This window comes from Orbicella franksi, chromosome 3 (genome assembly GCF_964199315.1).
Source record: "Orbicella franksi chromosome 3, jaOrbFran1.1, whole genome shotgun sequence".
NCBI lineage: Eukaryota > Metazoa > Cnidaria > Anthozoa > Scleractinia > Merulinidae > Orbicella > Orbicella franksi.
In genome coordinates this window covers 13,198,085-13,215,000 of record NC_138147.1, presented here as the reverse complement: position 1 = coordinate 13,215,000, position 16,916 = coordinate 13,198,085, and the positions used below count along the sequence as shown (strand labels likewise).

At 40.7% G+C, this 16,916-nt stretch overlaps 1 protein-coding gene across 1 annotated transcript; it reads right to left on the bottom strand.

The window, feature by feature from the left end:
• Positions 1-4,699: 4,699 nt before the first annotated feature.
• LOC145481347 (acidic phospholipase A2-like) lies at positions 4,700-15,076 on the bottom strand. The gene is made up of 4 exons (XM_081459824.1): positions 13,700-15,076; positions 11,381-11,528; positions 9,081-9,178; positions 4,700-6,345 (listed from the first exon to the last, which is right to left on the bottom strand). The coding sequence occupies exons 1-4, from the start codon at positions 13,785-13,787 to the stop codon at positions 6,224-6,226; spliced, it is 456 nt and encodes a 151-aa protein (XP_081315950.1). The 5' UTR covers positions 13,788-15,076; the 3' UTR covers positions 4,700-6,223.
• Positions 15,077-16,916: the final 1,840 nt, after the last annotated feature.

Sequence of the window (16,916 nt, the reverse complement as noted above, 5' to 3'; positions counted from 1 at the left end):
GTGCCAACAGTTATTTTGAGACTGAGAAAAGTTAATTTCTTTAGATATATTGATCTCATGAACATTTTGTTTATTGGGTTTCCTAAATTCGAGATAAAGCAATGGTTCTCTGCTTACCAAGACCATTTTTGTGCTTGGTTTAGTTTCGCGCGACTGCCGACTGAGACTGCTCGAGTATTTTTTTTTGAGTCATTTTCTAAAGAAGAAACGGCTTTATCCTTCTTCTTCCTGGTTCTCGTACCTGTTTAATGCCTCGACAAGACTTTTTTGTACCTTATCTTTTGCTCAGTCACGTAAAACATTATCTAAATTCTCAAAACTTTCCGCCATTTTAAAACAGAGGGAAAAACTTTGTAATGACGTAAATCGTGTGTCTGTCCTCTGATAGATCATAGGCGAGAACCAATCAAAATGCGAGAACAACTAGGGATGTTATATAAAACTCGACAGAAACACAGAACTAGCACGAGCTGTTGAAGTAATGATGGTGCGGGCAAAGAGAATTTACTTTTTAATAATCAAAGTTAACAAGTAGTTTTCCTTTTTTCGTCACGATGTTTTCTAAAAAAAATAGAAAACATGTTCTCCGTGCTTCTATCGAGTTTTATAAGATAACTGAGATATTACGCACGCTCTGATTGGTCAATAGAGTTGCTAAACCTTTGTTCTATTGTACCGGTAAACCACAAACCACGGTTCCCTATCCATAGCAGCTCTAGGCGGGAACTAGAGAACTGGGAACTCTAGCGATAACAAATGTAATTAACAGTTTTGCCTATTTCTTAATTATAATAAAGTTTCCATATAACGCGCTCTGATTGGCTGAAACAGCGTGATTTATCAGAGAACAGAGTACGGGTTGATGACAGAAAGTTAGCTTTCAAATTTTTGCTTCGGAATTTCGACAAATTTGACCCAAATTTAACATCCCCTGTGACTCAGACAAACGCAATGGAAACGAACTATTTGTCTGCAGTAAATATGGGTCACAGAGACCATTCTTAGCAACGGTGATGTTAGAACTGTACTAAAATAACGAGTTTTGCTAGATTCCGGCCGACAAAACACATAGCGAAATAAACAAATTCTCAACCTAAACATTGCTTTGATAAGAAACATTATATTTGTTACGGAGGTAGAAATTATACTAAAGAAGTAGAACAACGACAGAAAACAATAATTGAACTGTCTTTGTTTATGGTGAGAAGCTTTATTTTTGTAAAAATGCTCAATTGCTCAAACAACACTTACATGCAGTTTAGTAATGCTCGTTCTCCGGTCATCTCGAGCTCAGCGAAGTGAACCGACGAGTGGTCAGTTCAAAGCTTGCTCTGATATTCTCTTCTGTGCTCGGAGTAGAACTAGTGGGGGCAGTTTAGTCTTTCTAACTTTTACGCTAGTTCGGGCAATCTTGCCGCATGATGCTACAAGCCGTAAATAACTGTAACTGCTTTCAAATTCAACTCGGCATTTCGCATTTTAATCTGCAAGCTTTGCGCTCCTCGTTTCGTAATTTCCACTGGAAAAGTGCATGTTTTCATGGGCTACAATACGGCCGGATTCCTCTGGACTATAAACCTTTACCTGCCTTAGGGTCCGTATTTAAAAATTAACTAGAAAGCGAACTTTGAAAGCACCGTTCTGCTCTCGAAAGCCGCTCAAACTACTCGAAACTGAAAGCTTAGCTAAAGTCCAGTTTGTGACTGACAGCTGTCGCTTCGTTAGCACAACACAACCAGGGCTCGAATCCGGAGAGCTCGATCCGGAGACGAGCCTAACCCTAACCCCAACCCTAGCGTTTCTTTATAATGAGAAGATATAAAAATTATTTGGCGTTTAATAGATAATCCTAATCTTGATCTACAAAATAAGACTCTTTATTTGTGACGTCATAGACGCCACATGACATCATTGAGAGCACTTTGTTTGATCTGTCACTTTGGAATCACTATTTTGTAAGGTTTAACTAGACAGAAACTGATGAATTTAAAATGATATTGGACAGCAAAACATTACTCTATTACTGTGAGCACAGGGTTTTTGCTGATTAAACTAAATCACGAGGCGAGTTTGTCACGAGAATTTAGTATGTCTTAAGCCTTGGACGTATATTTCAATATCCTTGGGTTTGAAGTGTTTCTCGCAAGCGTGAACTTTGTCGTGTTTGATCTGCTCCTTGAAATCCTGGTCGATTTCACGTGCTACTTCTCCGAGCCAGTCGTTACGCCATTTTCGATGAGCCTCGTCTTTCGCGACAGGCAGCCTAAAACTTCCTATTCCCTTCGATCGTCTGCACGATCCGGAGCCAAGGACGAAGCAGTTGATGCCTGGCATCACTTATGAATCCTCTTCACATAATATTTCAGTTAATTTATTTCTAGATCATCCGTAAAAAAGAATAAACTCGCGCAAACTCGAAGCAAAGCTACTAGCTGCTCGCCATCTTGATATTCTGAGCACCTTCGCGATCACATGACATGCCATAAACCAAAACAAAGAGTTCGTCCTTCGAAGTCCGCAGGCTTTCATGACCAGTCTCCCTCCATTGACTATGTTTTGAATAATAATTATTTTTTATTTATTTATTTCCACTCCACTTTTATTCTGTTTGCAGAACGCTATAATGGCTACAATTTATTGGGTCTATTTGACATACAAATCCTACTAGGGACATACAAGTTGTGGTTTCACTAGATAGTACAAACTAAGGTAACCGGAGTTGTGGGAATATCATTCCAGATTTGTATTATCCTTGTCAGCAAAAGCTTATTCTAAGTATGTGCTGCTTGAGTAAAACAATAAAAACCCTCAATCAGTCTGTAATCATTGCAGGCTGTTAAATTTACTTTCTAGACTCTACTTCATTTTTGGACTATTTGTAGTTTGGCCGATGTACAATACTGTTTACTCCCTAAAAAGGCCATTTACTGCTCTGAGATTGTACAACAGTACTGAAGTGCATGGTACCTATGCAGTTATTGGAGAGCCTTAATTGCATATTTCTTGCAAAATAATGCACAACATTGGACTTCAATGTTCTCGGGCACTTTTACTTCGAGAGCTATCGCTGCTTTTCTTTTTCTGTCCAGATGTGTCCTTCCTCTGACTGGTATCGGTGGCATTCTATCGTGCTTTAGAGCAAATTATTGCTGAAAATGTTCACTAGACATAAAAAAACTTCTGTTCGCTCGAAAAGGCGGCAACACACTGAGTTCGCGCTCGCGCAGTGCTATTTCATGTAAGCCCTCAATGCGGTGACGGAATAGAATTCGTATTGCAGTCAGTCTTTCGTGGAAAGACAGTAGCTGACCATTACTATTCAGCAGGTCTCGTATAGACAAAATGTTACTGTCAAACCATTCTTTGATAAAAACTAGTTTTCCTCCAACGATAATTTCTTTGTTGTTAAATAGGACCGTATCTTGCATTCTGTCGTAGCTGTAGAGATTTTATAATTCGTTGAAAAAAGTAAGAATATCTTTGTAAAACAAGGGCAGACCGTCCATGTATTTTACGTCATAATTACATCATAAAAAGTTCAAAACTCCAATTTTTCTTAGGTAATAATCTGGAATCATTTTCCAATTTCTTATTTCTTACAATTGTGACTTGATGTGATGGAAATATTAGCATGCTAAGGAAAGACCATCAGAAGTATAAAAGAATCTTGAGCAAGCTACCCTGGAAGTCCTAACTGTTATCTGTTATTAGCAAAATGGGGTTTAGTGAGGTCACTGTTCAGTTTAATAAGCTAAAGTTAAAGTATGGAGTAAATCTGATAAGAACATTGTACATTGCATTGCTATGGCAACCTTTTTATGTTTAGATGATGGATCTTGCTGGGCAGTGATTGGGCTTTCATAGCACTTTCATAGCATCTCTTTTAGTCATACCTATTCCGGTTTGGGGAATGGGTACTGACCGGACTTTTGATTGGGGTCGTGCTTTCTAAATGGTACGGGAACCGGGAGTAAACGGTATGGGAAGCGGGAGTAAACGGTACGGAAAGTGGGAGTAAACAGTAAGGGAGCCGGGAGTAAATGGTAGGGGAAGCGGGAGTAAACGGTACGGGAAGCAGGAGTAAACGCTACGGCGAGCACGAGTAGACGGTACGGGAAGGGGGAGTAGACGGTACGGGAAGCAGGATTAGACGGTACTGGAAGGTGGAGTAAACAGTAAGGGAACCGGGAATAAATGGTAGGGGAAGCGGGAGTAAACGGTACGGGAACGGGGAGTAAACAGTAAGGGAACCGGGAATAAATGGTAGGGGAAGCGGGAGTAAACGGTATGGGGAGCAGGAGTAGACGGTACTGGAAGGGGGAGTAAACAGTAAGGGAACCGGGAGTAAATGGTAGGGGAAGCGGGAGTAAACGGTACGGGAAGCAGGAGTAAACGGTACGGCGAGCAGGAGTAAACGGTACGGGAAGGGGGAGTAGACGGTACGGGAAGCAGGAGTAGACGGTACTGGAAGGGGGAGTAAACAGTAAGGGAACCGGGAATAAATGGTAGGGGAAGCGGGAGTAAACGGTACGGGAACGGGGAGTAAACAGTAAGGGAACCGGGAATAAATGGTAGGGGAAGCGGGAGTAAACGGTACGGGAACGGGGAGTAAACAGCAAGGGAACCGGGAGTAAATGGTAGGGGAAGCGGGAGTAAACGGTACTGGAAGCAGGAGTAAACGGTACGGCGAGCAGGAGTAAACGGTACGGGAAGGGGGAGTAGACGGTACGGGAAGCAGGAGTAGACGGTACTGGAAGGGGGAGTAAACAGTAAGGGAACCGGGAATAAATGGTAGGGGAAGCGGGAGTAAACGGTACGGGAACGGGGAGTAAACAGTAAGGGAACCGGGAATAAATGGTAGGGGAAGCGGGAGTAAACGGTACGGGAACGGGGAGTAAACAGCAAGGGAACCGGGAGTAAATGGTAGGGGAAGCGGGAGTAAACGGTACGGGAAGCAGGAGTAAACGGTACGGCGAGCAGGAGTAAACGGTACGGGAAGGGGGAGTAGACGGTACGGGAAGCAGGAGTAGACGGTACTGGAAGGGGAAGTAAACAGTAAGGGAACCGGGAATAAATGGTAGGGGAAACGGGATTAAATGGTACGGGAAGGGGGAGTAAACAGTAAGGGAACCGGGAATAAATGGTACGGGGAGCGGGATTAAACGGTACGGGAAGGGGGAGTAAACAGTAAGGGAACCGGGAATAAATGGTGGGGGAAGCGGGAGTAAACGGTACGGGAAGGGGGAGTAAACAGTAAGGGAGCCGGGAGTAAATGGTTCGGGAAGTTGGGGCAAACGGTACGGGAAACGGGAGTAAACGGTTCGGGAAAGGGCACTAAATTGTACGGGAAGGGCAAGTAAACGGTATCGGCAATTCAACGGGAGTAAACGGCAAGGGGGCAGGGAGTGAGCGATAGGGGAGGTGGGAACTTTGGAACTTCTGTCCGCACTTGCATATCATCGGTGAATACGTCGTGAGCTTGGCGACTTTACAAGGGACTGGAACTTTTCTGATACTGAACATGATTCAAACAGGCAGTATTGAAATCCTCGTTCATTTCTGTTTGTGTTGTAACCCCACCACTATGAAGTGTATCTCTGGTCCCAGCACTGTTTACATTGAAATGGGGTTTGATGGTACTGGTACTCCGCGACAAAAAATACTAATAGAAGAAAGACTGTAAAAACACAGTTCTTAAAACTGAACAATTTAATAAAAGCGAAACTATTGAGCAGGACCGTGCAAACTTGAGTTATGGTATTACAACTTTTATTGTCTCCTACGCGTTTCGTCTGACTATAAACGCAGACTTCGTCAGGGAGTAAAAAACTACAACAATTATAACTGTATATATTGTTAGCGTGGACTAGAGTAGTATGCCAACATCATGCAATAACTTAAACGTGATTTTCGTTTAGGAAATACAACATACGTGTTTACCTCTAGGAATTGCGTCTAGGAAACAGGCGTGAAAATAATTTTACGCAGCGAGTGTCCTGCTATATTTTGGGGACCACAGTTTTAGTGCTAAAATTGTGCTGTGATCCCCATTAAAACACAAGGGATTGCTCACAGCAGATTTACTAGACAAAAATATTGAGGAGAAAAAATACTGATAAAATATTGATAAAAATAATAACGATGATTATGGTGATAACGCTCATCTGACCCCTCGGCGTTTCATGTGTGCAGACTGTCACTGAAGCCAGTTCCATTGACATGCTCAACAATGGTGGTGCTTTCGGTAATCTTTGTAATTGGGGTCATAGTTGGAGCGGGCAAAACAGCGAGCAGCAGCTCCGTCGCACTCACAAATGAGCTTCTCACAGCGGTCGTTATTTGAACCTAACATATAAAGAAGAAAAAAAGGATCTATCGTAAAAGTTTATACTTAACATCATTATTGCTTTTCTACGATTTTCCCGGGGTTGATGCTTTCGGCTATGGGAGATAAATAAAACTTTAATATCTTAGTATGGTATGTTGAGAGATTGATTAATTTAAGGTCTGCTTGATTCGAGCCACAGAAGCCAACTGTTCCGTTCAATTTGGAGACGCTCACGGTTTGAACCGAATTCTGGCAACCAGCATGTTTTTCGTAAAAGGTCATTCAAGACCGGAGAGGAATTCAACCTGGAATCTCTCGCTTACTAATTCCGTACCCCATACCACTACACTACTAAACCGCTACGATCACTGAAGATAATTCTCAACATAAAATTACGGGTGACCTGGTTATGAACCCTTGAAATCAATACCTTTTCCAATTTTCTAAAACACTAGACTGTTAATGTCGATAACCCTAATCAAAACAAAAACTAAACTATTATTATATTTCCTCGTTTTGTCGGAAGTCAGTGATATTTTTCGCCCTTTTTCGCTAGTCCGTTAACCCCATTCAGACCCTCGTATAAATGAAACAGATGGCTTGCAACAAAGAACAGCCAGGCCAGGCGACTCAATCGTTGCAAGGAGACGATTAAGAAGGCTTTCAATCTTGTAAATTGTGCATAAATGTAGGGAAATGAACTAAAAAGGCTGAATTTCTCTGAGAAAAACGGCATAGCCAAGAGAAACGATCACCGAGAAAACCGTCACAGCAGGAAAACAAAAACCAAACTTCACCAGAATTTCAAACCTCAGGCCTATAAAATCACACATCCATGACACTCACAAACTGAATAACACAAGCAAATGGCGGTCAAATCACTGAGACTCATTTAATTCAGTCAGCAAGAAATCCTCCAGCACATATAATACCCTCTACGAATTCAAGCGCCATGTTGTGCTTTCACCTTAGGAGTAAATAGGTACCAGGCTCTCCAAACTTTTCCAAGATGGCGGATTGACAAAATACCCCAACCTAGAAGTCGAAATCCCCACTCGGGGACAAGGTAGGTCGTCAAATTCCCCTGGGTTGCCCGCCCTTCCCTCCCCGCCCCACCAAGGGAAAGACAATGATATAAGTGCATTAATGATCATCGAGCAGGAATCTACTTAATGCCTATTTAAAATTTACAATTTCATCGCGTTTCTCAGTGGTCTCGTGGTAGGGATTTGCTTCACTGAGCGGGAGTGCCAGGTTCGAATCCAGTCAGATGTAGAGGTGATTTTCCCCCGACGATTTCTCGGATCTCAGGAGTCCTTGCACACAGTTTGTGTTCTAAATTAACGATAGTGATAAATGCAGAGCGAGTTACGAATTAACGGTAAACGTTATTCTGGTCTCGAGAAAAATCAAAAAATCAAATGGTTATCAAACCCTTAATGGGTTATGACTCATCAAGATTCAGCATTGATAGCCTGATATCATATTTTCAGTCAATTGATGATTCCCACAAATTGCTTCTGTCCGAGATTTGCCTTGCTGGGTAAGTTACTGTTAGCAATACCAGCAAAGAGTGCTGCGAGTGAACGGCCATTTTCCGCTTTGAAGCATGTAAAGACATTTTTTCGTGCAACAACTGGAGACGCAGGGCTGAACCATCTCATGATGCTTCATGTCCACAGGGTCAGGACTGACAAGACTGACCTAGTGACTGCAGCCAACCAGTTTGTTGGACAGCGTGAAAAAGACAGCAGTTGTTTGGAAATTTACTGCAAAGATATACCCCTAAGGTTGTCTTTTCCCTCGAAGTCAACTCAAACATCCGAATTAGGTAAAGAAATGTTACTGTCCCTGGGGTCTATATAATAGGTTAATTTATCCATCATACAACACTGACAAGTTGCATATCAATTTGTACAAACCTGTTCAATCAGAAGAGTACAACGTTGAAGCAAAATATCCGATCAATGGTTTTAGTCAGTTAAAAATTGCCAGAAAATAGTCTCAGATGGCTGGAAATGCTATTTCAGGCAATATATTTCAAAAAATTCCTGGGAAGCACGCCTCGGACCCCTCTAGAATCTAGTGCCTTCAACGCTCGTGATGTTCCCTCTCCCCCCTCACACCCCCCTCACACCCCCCCCCTCAGTAAATTAAACCGTCCTATGGCCCTGTGTTGAAAATTAAAAAATGAAACAATTTGAAAACCTTCGAAGCGAATGTAATAGACGGAAAATGCCCACCGGCCGGCTTCCTGCGTGGGGTTCCACCGGGACTAATCGCCCATTAAGTTTCTGCTATTATTTAGATCATGATGTAACAGAAAAAATTATAACGAATCTTCGACAATTTTCTGTCTGGTTACTTTCATATAAAAACGAGGGAATGTGATGTTTTATTTGTTTTCCTAATAAGCTAATGTCTTCAGTCCTCGATTGCAACTTTGTATGTCATCCTAGGCCGAGCAAAATAAGTGCAATACTACAGCAGTATCGTAGAACAGACAAAGTTAAACAGCTGTTATTTCGTGGTCTGTTCTTTAATCAACATTATTTCACGTCTTCGACAAGCGTTGGCGCAGAATCCTTGTAATTGGAGTTAATTTCCTCGGACTTTTTTTTCGCAGGGATTTATTTTTATGGGATGTAATTTTTGCGGATCGTAGAAAAAACCGCGAATTGAAATTCTCGAAAATTAGATCCCGCGAAATTTCATGCCACGTGGTAGTCCATGCAACTAAAAAAATCCTCACCACAACCAGTGCATCCAGATCGGTCATACCAATCCGAATACGGCCTACAGTCCTCTTCCATGGCTCGATCATAGCACTCGTCATGAGTCTTGCAGCATCTAGAATATTAATAACACAAGCAGTAAGGAAAGAAGACGAAGTTCCTCGGAACGATGAAAACATGGCGATCGAACGCAACGTTCTTCCCGAGACGCCTCATGGAAAAAAAAAATCACTTCAATGGTAAGACTTTCGCTTCAGTCGCGTGCACACAAGAGTTCTAAACCTTGGGAAAGCTATCTATGAAAGTTGCAAACTGTCGCCTTCGAATTAGGTTCCGTTTTTAACAATTACATCTGAAACAAATTTTGGTTTGATCTGATTTTAAGCTATGCTGGTTTTGGCTAACAGATCATGAGATCCAACTAACTCTTCCAGTTGTTCTGGTGGGAAAAATTGTCCTCACGAGGTCCTTCCCTTAATCTTGTCAACTATCAGTTGGGGAGCTGGGTTGGCGCAGTGGTGAGAGCTTCCACCAATGTACGTGTAGAGTCGTCTCTTTTTGCTGGGCAATAACTAGCTCTTATTAACCGAGCAGGAGGTCTGTATGGGAGAATCTTGACCGAGGTCGTGAGTACACGTTTACTTAATATGAAACTTACTGTGTAAAAGCTTAACTGAATTGGCCGAGTAATAATAATAATAATAATAATAATAATAATAATAATAGAGCGGTTTTCAATTGAGTGTCGAAAGTAATTAGACAATTAATTTGGTTTTGGTTTTGGTTTTACTACGGTTTGAGATTGGCTGAGTAGTCTAATTGATAATTGGTTTGGTTTTGGTTTTACGACACTCAATTGAAAACCGCTCTAATAATGATAATGATAGCAATAGTAATAATAATAATAATAATAATAATAACAATAACAATAACAACAATAATAATAATAAATAATAATAATAATAACAATAACAATAACAACAATAATAATAATAAATTATAATAATAATAATAATAATAATAATAGTAATAATAATAGCAGTTACAATAACAGTAAGGCTTAGAACCCACTAGAGACATGCGGATTATAATCATAATCATAATCTCAATCACAAACATAAACTTCTTATGATTTAGTGGGAACGTGCATCTTAAATCTTGTCTTAAGAGATGCTTTAAAATTCATGAATGACTTGGTTATTTTGCGTACCGTGCTTCAATAATGACTGCCGTACAAACCTACGCATTGCTCTTATTGTAGGCCTGCTCTCATTACCAGCATCAAATGGGGAATTCCTCCTCCAACAGATCATTTCACTGCATATTAATTCTGTTACTACTTGATTCACGGCGGTGTCGCATGAGAGACAATAGCAAACAAGCGACGTTTTAGGGTGAGAGAGATATTTAGAGAAAGGCAAAGATTTGGATGTTACCATGCTCTTGTTCAGGAACTTCTGGTCGGAGAACGAGTCAGAGTGGCACTTAAAATTTATAAGAATGTCTCCTAAGCGATTTGAACGTTTACTTAGCCTGGTTGCTCCACGTATATCCAAACAGATAAGTACAGTAAGCTTGGAGAACCTGTTGGACCAGCTGAGCGTCTATAAATTATTTTGCGATACCTTGCATCTGGGGATTCTCAGCAATCACAGTCGTTCCATTTACGTGTTGGCAAGTCGCCTATGTCGAAAATAATTAAAGAAACTTCTACTGCGATATTAGACTACTCGAAACAACAGTATCTACAGTCCCCTGGAACAAGTGACCAATGGACAGGAATCGCTCATGACTTTCAAGAACTCTGGGGGCTCCCACTCTGCCTTGGAGCTGACGATGGCAAATATGTAGTAACTGATTCCCTTGAGAAAAGTGGATCAACTTACTTTACTTAATCAACTAGCTAATCTCTCCTCGAAGAAAGTCTTGAAAATGACTACGACGCGAAAGTACCGGGACTAGATTTTTATTGGCCGGAACACAAAAGACCTTTTGCGTTGTTATGATTATGATTATGCCACTAAAGTTTTCACGTTCCCACCACAACCAGGGGCGACATAATTTACACTAATAATAACGATGATAATAATTTTTATTCTTTAAATCTCAGTGACTTATAATAATAATATTAATAATGATAAAAAATAATAATAATATTAATAATAATTAAAATAATAATAACAATGATAATAATTATGATAATGATGATGATGATGATGATAAACCCCAGTTATACCGGCACGTGTATAACTGGCTAGGTGTGTACAGGAGCAGTGAGAAAGAAGAAACTTGACGAGTGGACGCTTCTGTTAAATACCTGTCTGTATCGTCCACTGGCGTTCCGCTCCCACCACGTCCACACCAACAGCCATATCCGTTGTAGGCCAAACCACTGCGGCCTGTCGCACACTTTATCATGTCTCCGAACTGCAACAAATTTCTCTTCACTCGCTTTAAGGGAAAATCTGCCGAATTAACAATGAAAATAACACACTAAACATAATTATTATGCTGGACTTGATTAATTATTTTTACCCTCTTCTCTGCCTCAGTGCCTAGTGGTCTGGAAAGCAGTGTTGAATCACAGCGCATCAGTTGCAACAAATACCTTGAATGGCATCATTACATGATTACAACACTACAAGATTTGATTATATGATTACAAGATTCGAAATTGTTGGCGGAACTAGAATACTCTTTAAATGCTGAAATGACCCATAGTCGAATTACGTACATCGGAAATATTACATTTATATTGACTTGCTCATATACATCAGGAATTTTTAAAGTTACAAAACATGATTCTTTGAGTTTGCTGAAATAGCCATAGCTTTGAGCATCAATGAGCTAACCTGCTCCAATACCAGGGGCACCCAACAAGGAAAATTTTATGAAAAGGTTTAAGAGTTATTTCTTGCGTTAACGTTCTCAGATCCTTCAATGACCTTTTTTAACAGGGTCATCTGTAAATAGTATTTACTTAGACCATAAGTGGCCTACTTTGTTGGGTTTTCTTAGCTGAATAAGCAAGAGGCAGAAAATTTGAGGAATTGGAAACTCTTACGCCGAAATCACGAGCTGATTATGCCTCTACGAAAATGCCAGTTGATCTTTCTTCGTAGAAAATCTCAACGCATTTAGCTTTCCGAAAACAAAAGGGACCAAAGTTTCTCCAAGTTACTTAAGTTCAAGGTAGCATTTAACCGAAGAAAACTCTAGTTTTTTTCACATAGTTTAATCCGAAATTCTGAGGTGACTAAGGCCTTCCGAACAGATATTTCACCGAAACTATACGTTCGTTGAAGAATTTGCATCAATATTCACAATTGCTGGATTGAAAGAACTTTGACTGTCTCCTTTCAAAGAACACAATCACAGTTTTAGGTTTTCTGGTAAAGAGTTTCTATTCGGATGATCTTTAAGCTTGCAATAACAATCCTAGGGCACCCAAAGAGCAAATTCATGTAAAAGCTTTAGAGAGATAATTCTAAGTTCCTTGCAATGTATAATACTGTTTAAGAGATGTTTTCGTTAGTTTAGAAGAATTTGATCTGGTCGGATTTCTCAATTGAAAATTCAAGTGGCCGAAAATTTTAGGGAATAAAATCTTCCTTTCAGAAATTGCTGGCTGAAATTTACATCTCACGAACTTGCTTCCCGAAAATGCTAGCTGACTTTTTTGAATGCCAAAAAATAACAAATCTGACCCTTCCGAAAACGGTAGGGACTAATATTTCCACCGTTGCGAATCTTTTAGGTGATGAGTGATTCAGTAAAGAAATCAATAGCTTTTCGTCAACGTAGGATCCAAAAGTCTCCCACGGTTTGACTCTCCCGAACAGACGTTTAACCGAAATGTTTCGTGGGTACCTTTACCTTTGACAATCCCGAACAATCACGCATCGAAAGTTACGTCTGCCCAGAAACTACTTGGTGCTCAAATTTGCCGCTCGACAAAAAGAGATCTAATTTCTGTTTCCAGCGATCAACTTCCATCGTTCAAAATGTCTTTTTCTGGAAATGTTCTGTTTTAATAAATACAAACAAGAGTAAAAAAGATTCGGCGAAAACTTATGAACTCCTTAGAACTTTGAAAAGTTTTTCTAACGTATATCCACACATCGAAAACAAAAGGATACGCTCGCAACTTCCGCTTCTCAAGGCCGCTTTATTGCGCTACTGCTCCGGTCCTTTTGAATTCGTAACTGGTCTACTTCAGTTATATCTCCCCTTTTCTCAAACGACAGAAACCGAACATTTTACAAACACCTTCGCTAGCTCATGAAGGAAATCCCTGAAGAAATAATCTGATCCTTCAGGGTAGAAAATCCAGCATTATCACCCATTTCTGAATGACTCGCCGTTGTAACGAGCAACTTTTTTAAAAGCCTTAATAACAAATATTTGATGCCCGTGTCACGAATTTTGACAAAAATCAAAGAAGGCCTTCACCATCTTTGATGTGGTGTAAAGGTATGGTCAGAGACGGCCTTTACCATCTTTGAGATAGGACAAAAGTGTTGATCAAAGGTACGTTTTCAAGCAGTGATGCATGTTAACAGCAAGAGTTTCTTGACCATGTTGATTTTACTCGCTGCGTCACTGCTTTTGCATAGACTAGAAGATTGATACTTACTCTGGTCTTCTTTTACCAAGCCGGTCAAACAGCATCCGACCATGAAGGCGAGCAGCAGAATGATCTTGATCAAGGGAATGGTTGACATGATGCGATATTGTTCTTCTGCGATAAATGAATGGGAGATCTAGACACGACCGCTTTATAAAGCCTTTGACCCCTTCTTTGTATTTCCCTGTTTTAAAAAGCAATTAACAGTTGTTTGTACTGCAATTGCTGAAGTGCAAATAAGGATAGAAAACATTTCTCATGTTTCCCTAATAACTTCCTTGCTGCTGCAACAGGTGTCACTAGTCTTTTATTTCCCGAGTACTTGCCCAATTTGGGCCACCTTACCCCGGTAATATTAATTCTAATTCAGTTAAAATAAGGCCCATAAACTCACACACTCGAATCTTTTGCCTAAAGTTTCACAGTAATAAAAGCAGTTTTCAAGATAGTTCCTGACCGACTGTCACTTCTCTATCACCGGCTTGCTGACGCGACTGACGGATTGTTTTTGTGGACGTTAATTGAGTTACATGAAACCGAAAACACGTTCTGATCTTCTTCATTGTTTCTACTGCACTTACTGAAGGGCAAAAAAGGATAGAAAGCATTTGTCACATTTCCCTAATAACACCCTTGCTGCTGCAACAGGTATCACTAGTCTTTTATTTCCCGAGTACTTGCCCAATTTGGGCCACCTTATCCCGGTAATATTAATTCTAATTCAGTTAAAATAAGGCCCATAAACTCACACACTCGAATCTTTTGACTAAAGTTGCACAGTAATAAAAGCAGTTTTCAAGATAGTTCCTGACCGACTGTTACTTAGGGTTTGCTGATGCGACTGATGGATTGTTTTTGTGGACGTTAATTGTGTTACATGAAACCGAAAACACGTTCTGATCTTCTTCATTGTCTCTACTGCACTTGCTGAAATGCAAAAAAGGAAAAAAAAACATTTTTCACGTTTCCCTTATAACATCCTTGCTGCTGCAACAGGAATCACTAGTCTTTTATTTCCCAAGTGCTTGCTCAATTTGGGCCACCTTATCCCGGTAATATTAATTCTATTTCAGTTAAAATAAGGCCCATAAGCTCACACACTCGAATCTTTTGCCTAAAGTTTCACAGTGATAAAAGCAGTTTTCAAAATGGCTCCTGACCGACTGTCGCTTCTCCATCACCGGGCTTGCTGACGCGACTGACAGACTGTTTTTGTGGACGTTAATCGTGTTACATGAAATTGAAAACACGTTCTGATCTTGTGCTCTTTTTTCGCTGAAAGCAGAAAAAATAATAATGGATACACGCTCGCTTACAAGAAAGAATTGATCACCGTCTGACAAAAAGAAAAACCTGTAGCAAAATTTGACAGTTCTGTGTGCAGTTGATTTGCTTTACTAGAAGTGAAGTGAAGTGGGGGTCACTGGTAGAATGGAGGGGTGGGTGGGGGGTGGGGGTAGGGAGTGGCAACCCGGGAGTAGAGGAGCGAGACATTAGAGGGTGGGAGGCTGTATATCCCAAAGAGCGGAAACCGAGGTAAAATTTCGCAACGTGGGGAAATTTGGCTGAAAAAGACTCAAAGCGACAGAAGCCGGGAGCCAAAGGTACGGGAACAGGGAAGATGATTTGAGAAACCGTTGTCCTCGCATCTCATTGCATTCATATGATGAAGAAATGCACTTGTCACCCGCTTCCCAAAGGGAAGGTGGGATCCCAAGCTGTAGGTGAGGAAACTGGGGATTTTATAGCGATTTTTTTTTTTAAAAATGATAAGCCTCGGAGCTGGGGAAACGCGGAGCCTTCGATTAATTAGGACCCAAGTTCTGAGGGAAACGTGGGGGTGATAATATTCTGAAAAGAATAGGAATAAGTACTGGACGGTTGAATTCACAATAACTTCGTAAACCAATCCCTTCAATCAAAATTGTTTTCGTGGTTTTACACTTAAATTGAACGCGTCACGTCAAAGAAGACAACGACTACAACAAGTACAAGAACAAAAAGGCAGGTTGCGACAAAGAAAAAGCAGACTATCAAATCTCCGCAATGGTAATGGACCACAAAGGTCTTACGGACTAAATAGGAGTTTATTTTCCCTTGGCTATTGCGATGCAAAACTGAGGGATGTGTTCCACCAAACATGATAAACAGCATTGATACGAGTTATGCTCCTGTAGCAGATCTAGTCTATTTTTTTTTACCCAGTACTGTCCAGGTAAATTTGTTGATTTCATATGTCACGAACTTTCTCAACACTCGTCTGATCGAATAATAATCAAAGTGGACAAATTCATTTGGAGACGTCTGGTTGGCACGTTCGACACGATTTAGTGGTAAAAGAAGATAGCTGACTTTCCCAAGTTGGGGAGTGAAAACGGCGTTTCCCTCGGTTAGTAATACTTTTTTCGTGCACGAACAAAAGCTAGTGATCACTTAATTGCTACTTGTTCGCTTTCTAACGTGATATTTTGGCAATGTTACCTCGTTTCGTTTTATTAAAGGCGAGCAGCAGAATGATCTTGATAAAGGGAATGGTTGACATGGTGTAGTTTTGCTCTTCCGCGATCAATGGGTAAAAGATCCAGACACGAGTCCTTTTTGCCTTTGACGCCTTATTTTGATTTCCATGTTTGAGAATCGATTCATGTACAGCTGTTTTCAGTGTTACTTGGATAGTGAAACCTCGTGCACTGTCCTCAATAGAAGAACCAAACACACATATTTGACAAATCTCTCGCCAGCGCAAGTCCTCCAGAGGGGTATCGAATGATCCCATTCAATTTGAAAGTGCTCGCAAAATTTGGCCTTTGCTTGAATTGCTCGCAGAAAGTGAGTGCTCGCTTGCTCGTGCTCGCAAAATTTTGCAACTGGTCGCATAATCGGATTTTGGTTACAACTCTCTACCGCGGAAGCATAATTTGCATCTTGGAAAAAAAATTGACACTGGAAACAATGTTTCCGGTATGGCAAACTGGGAAACATTGGGGAAACATGCACTCGCCATGAATGTTTCTGGAAAAATGGTTCCTCGTTTTCTTGACGTTTTACTGAAACTGACCGGCCAAAGTTCAGTCCCAGGTAGTAGGTAAACCCTACCTGAAACATTTTGCTTGTAAACGCGGCTATCTTTGACCCTCTTGATAGGGACCCCAGTTCCTTGTAAACAGAGCCTTAGAAAGGTTCAGATCTCCTTTAACGTCCACTCACTGAATCACCTAAAGCTAAC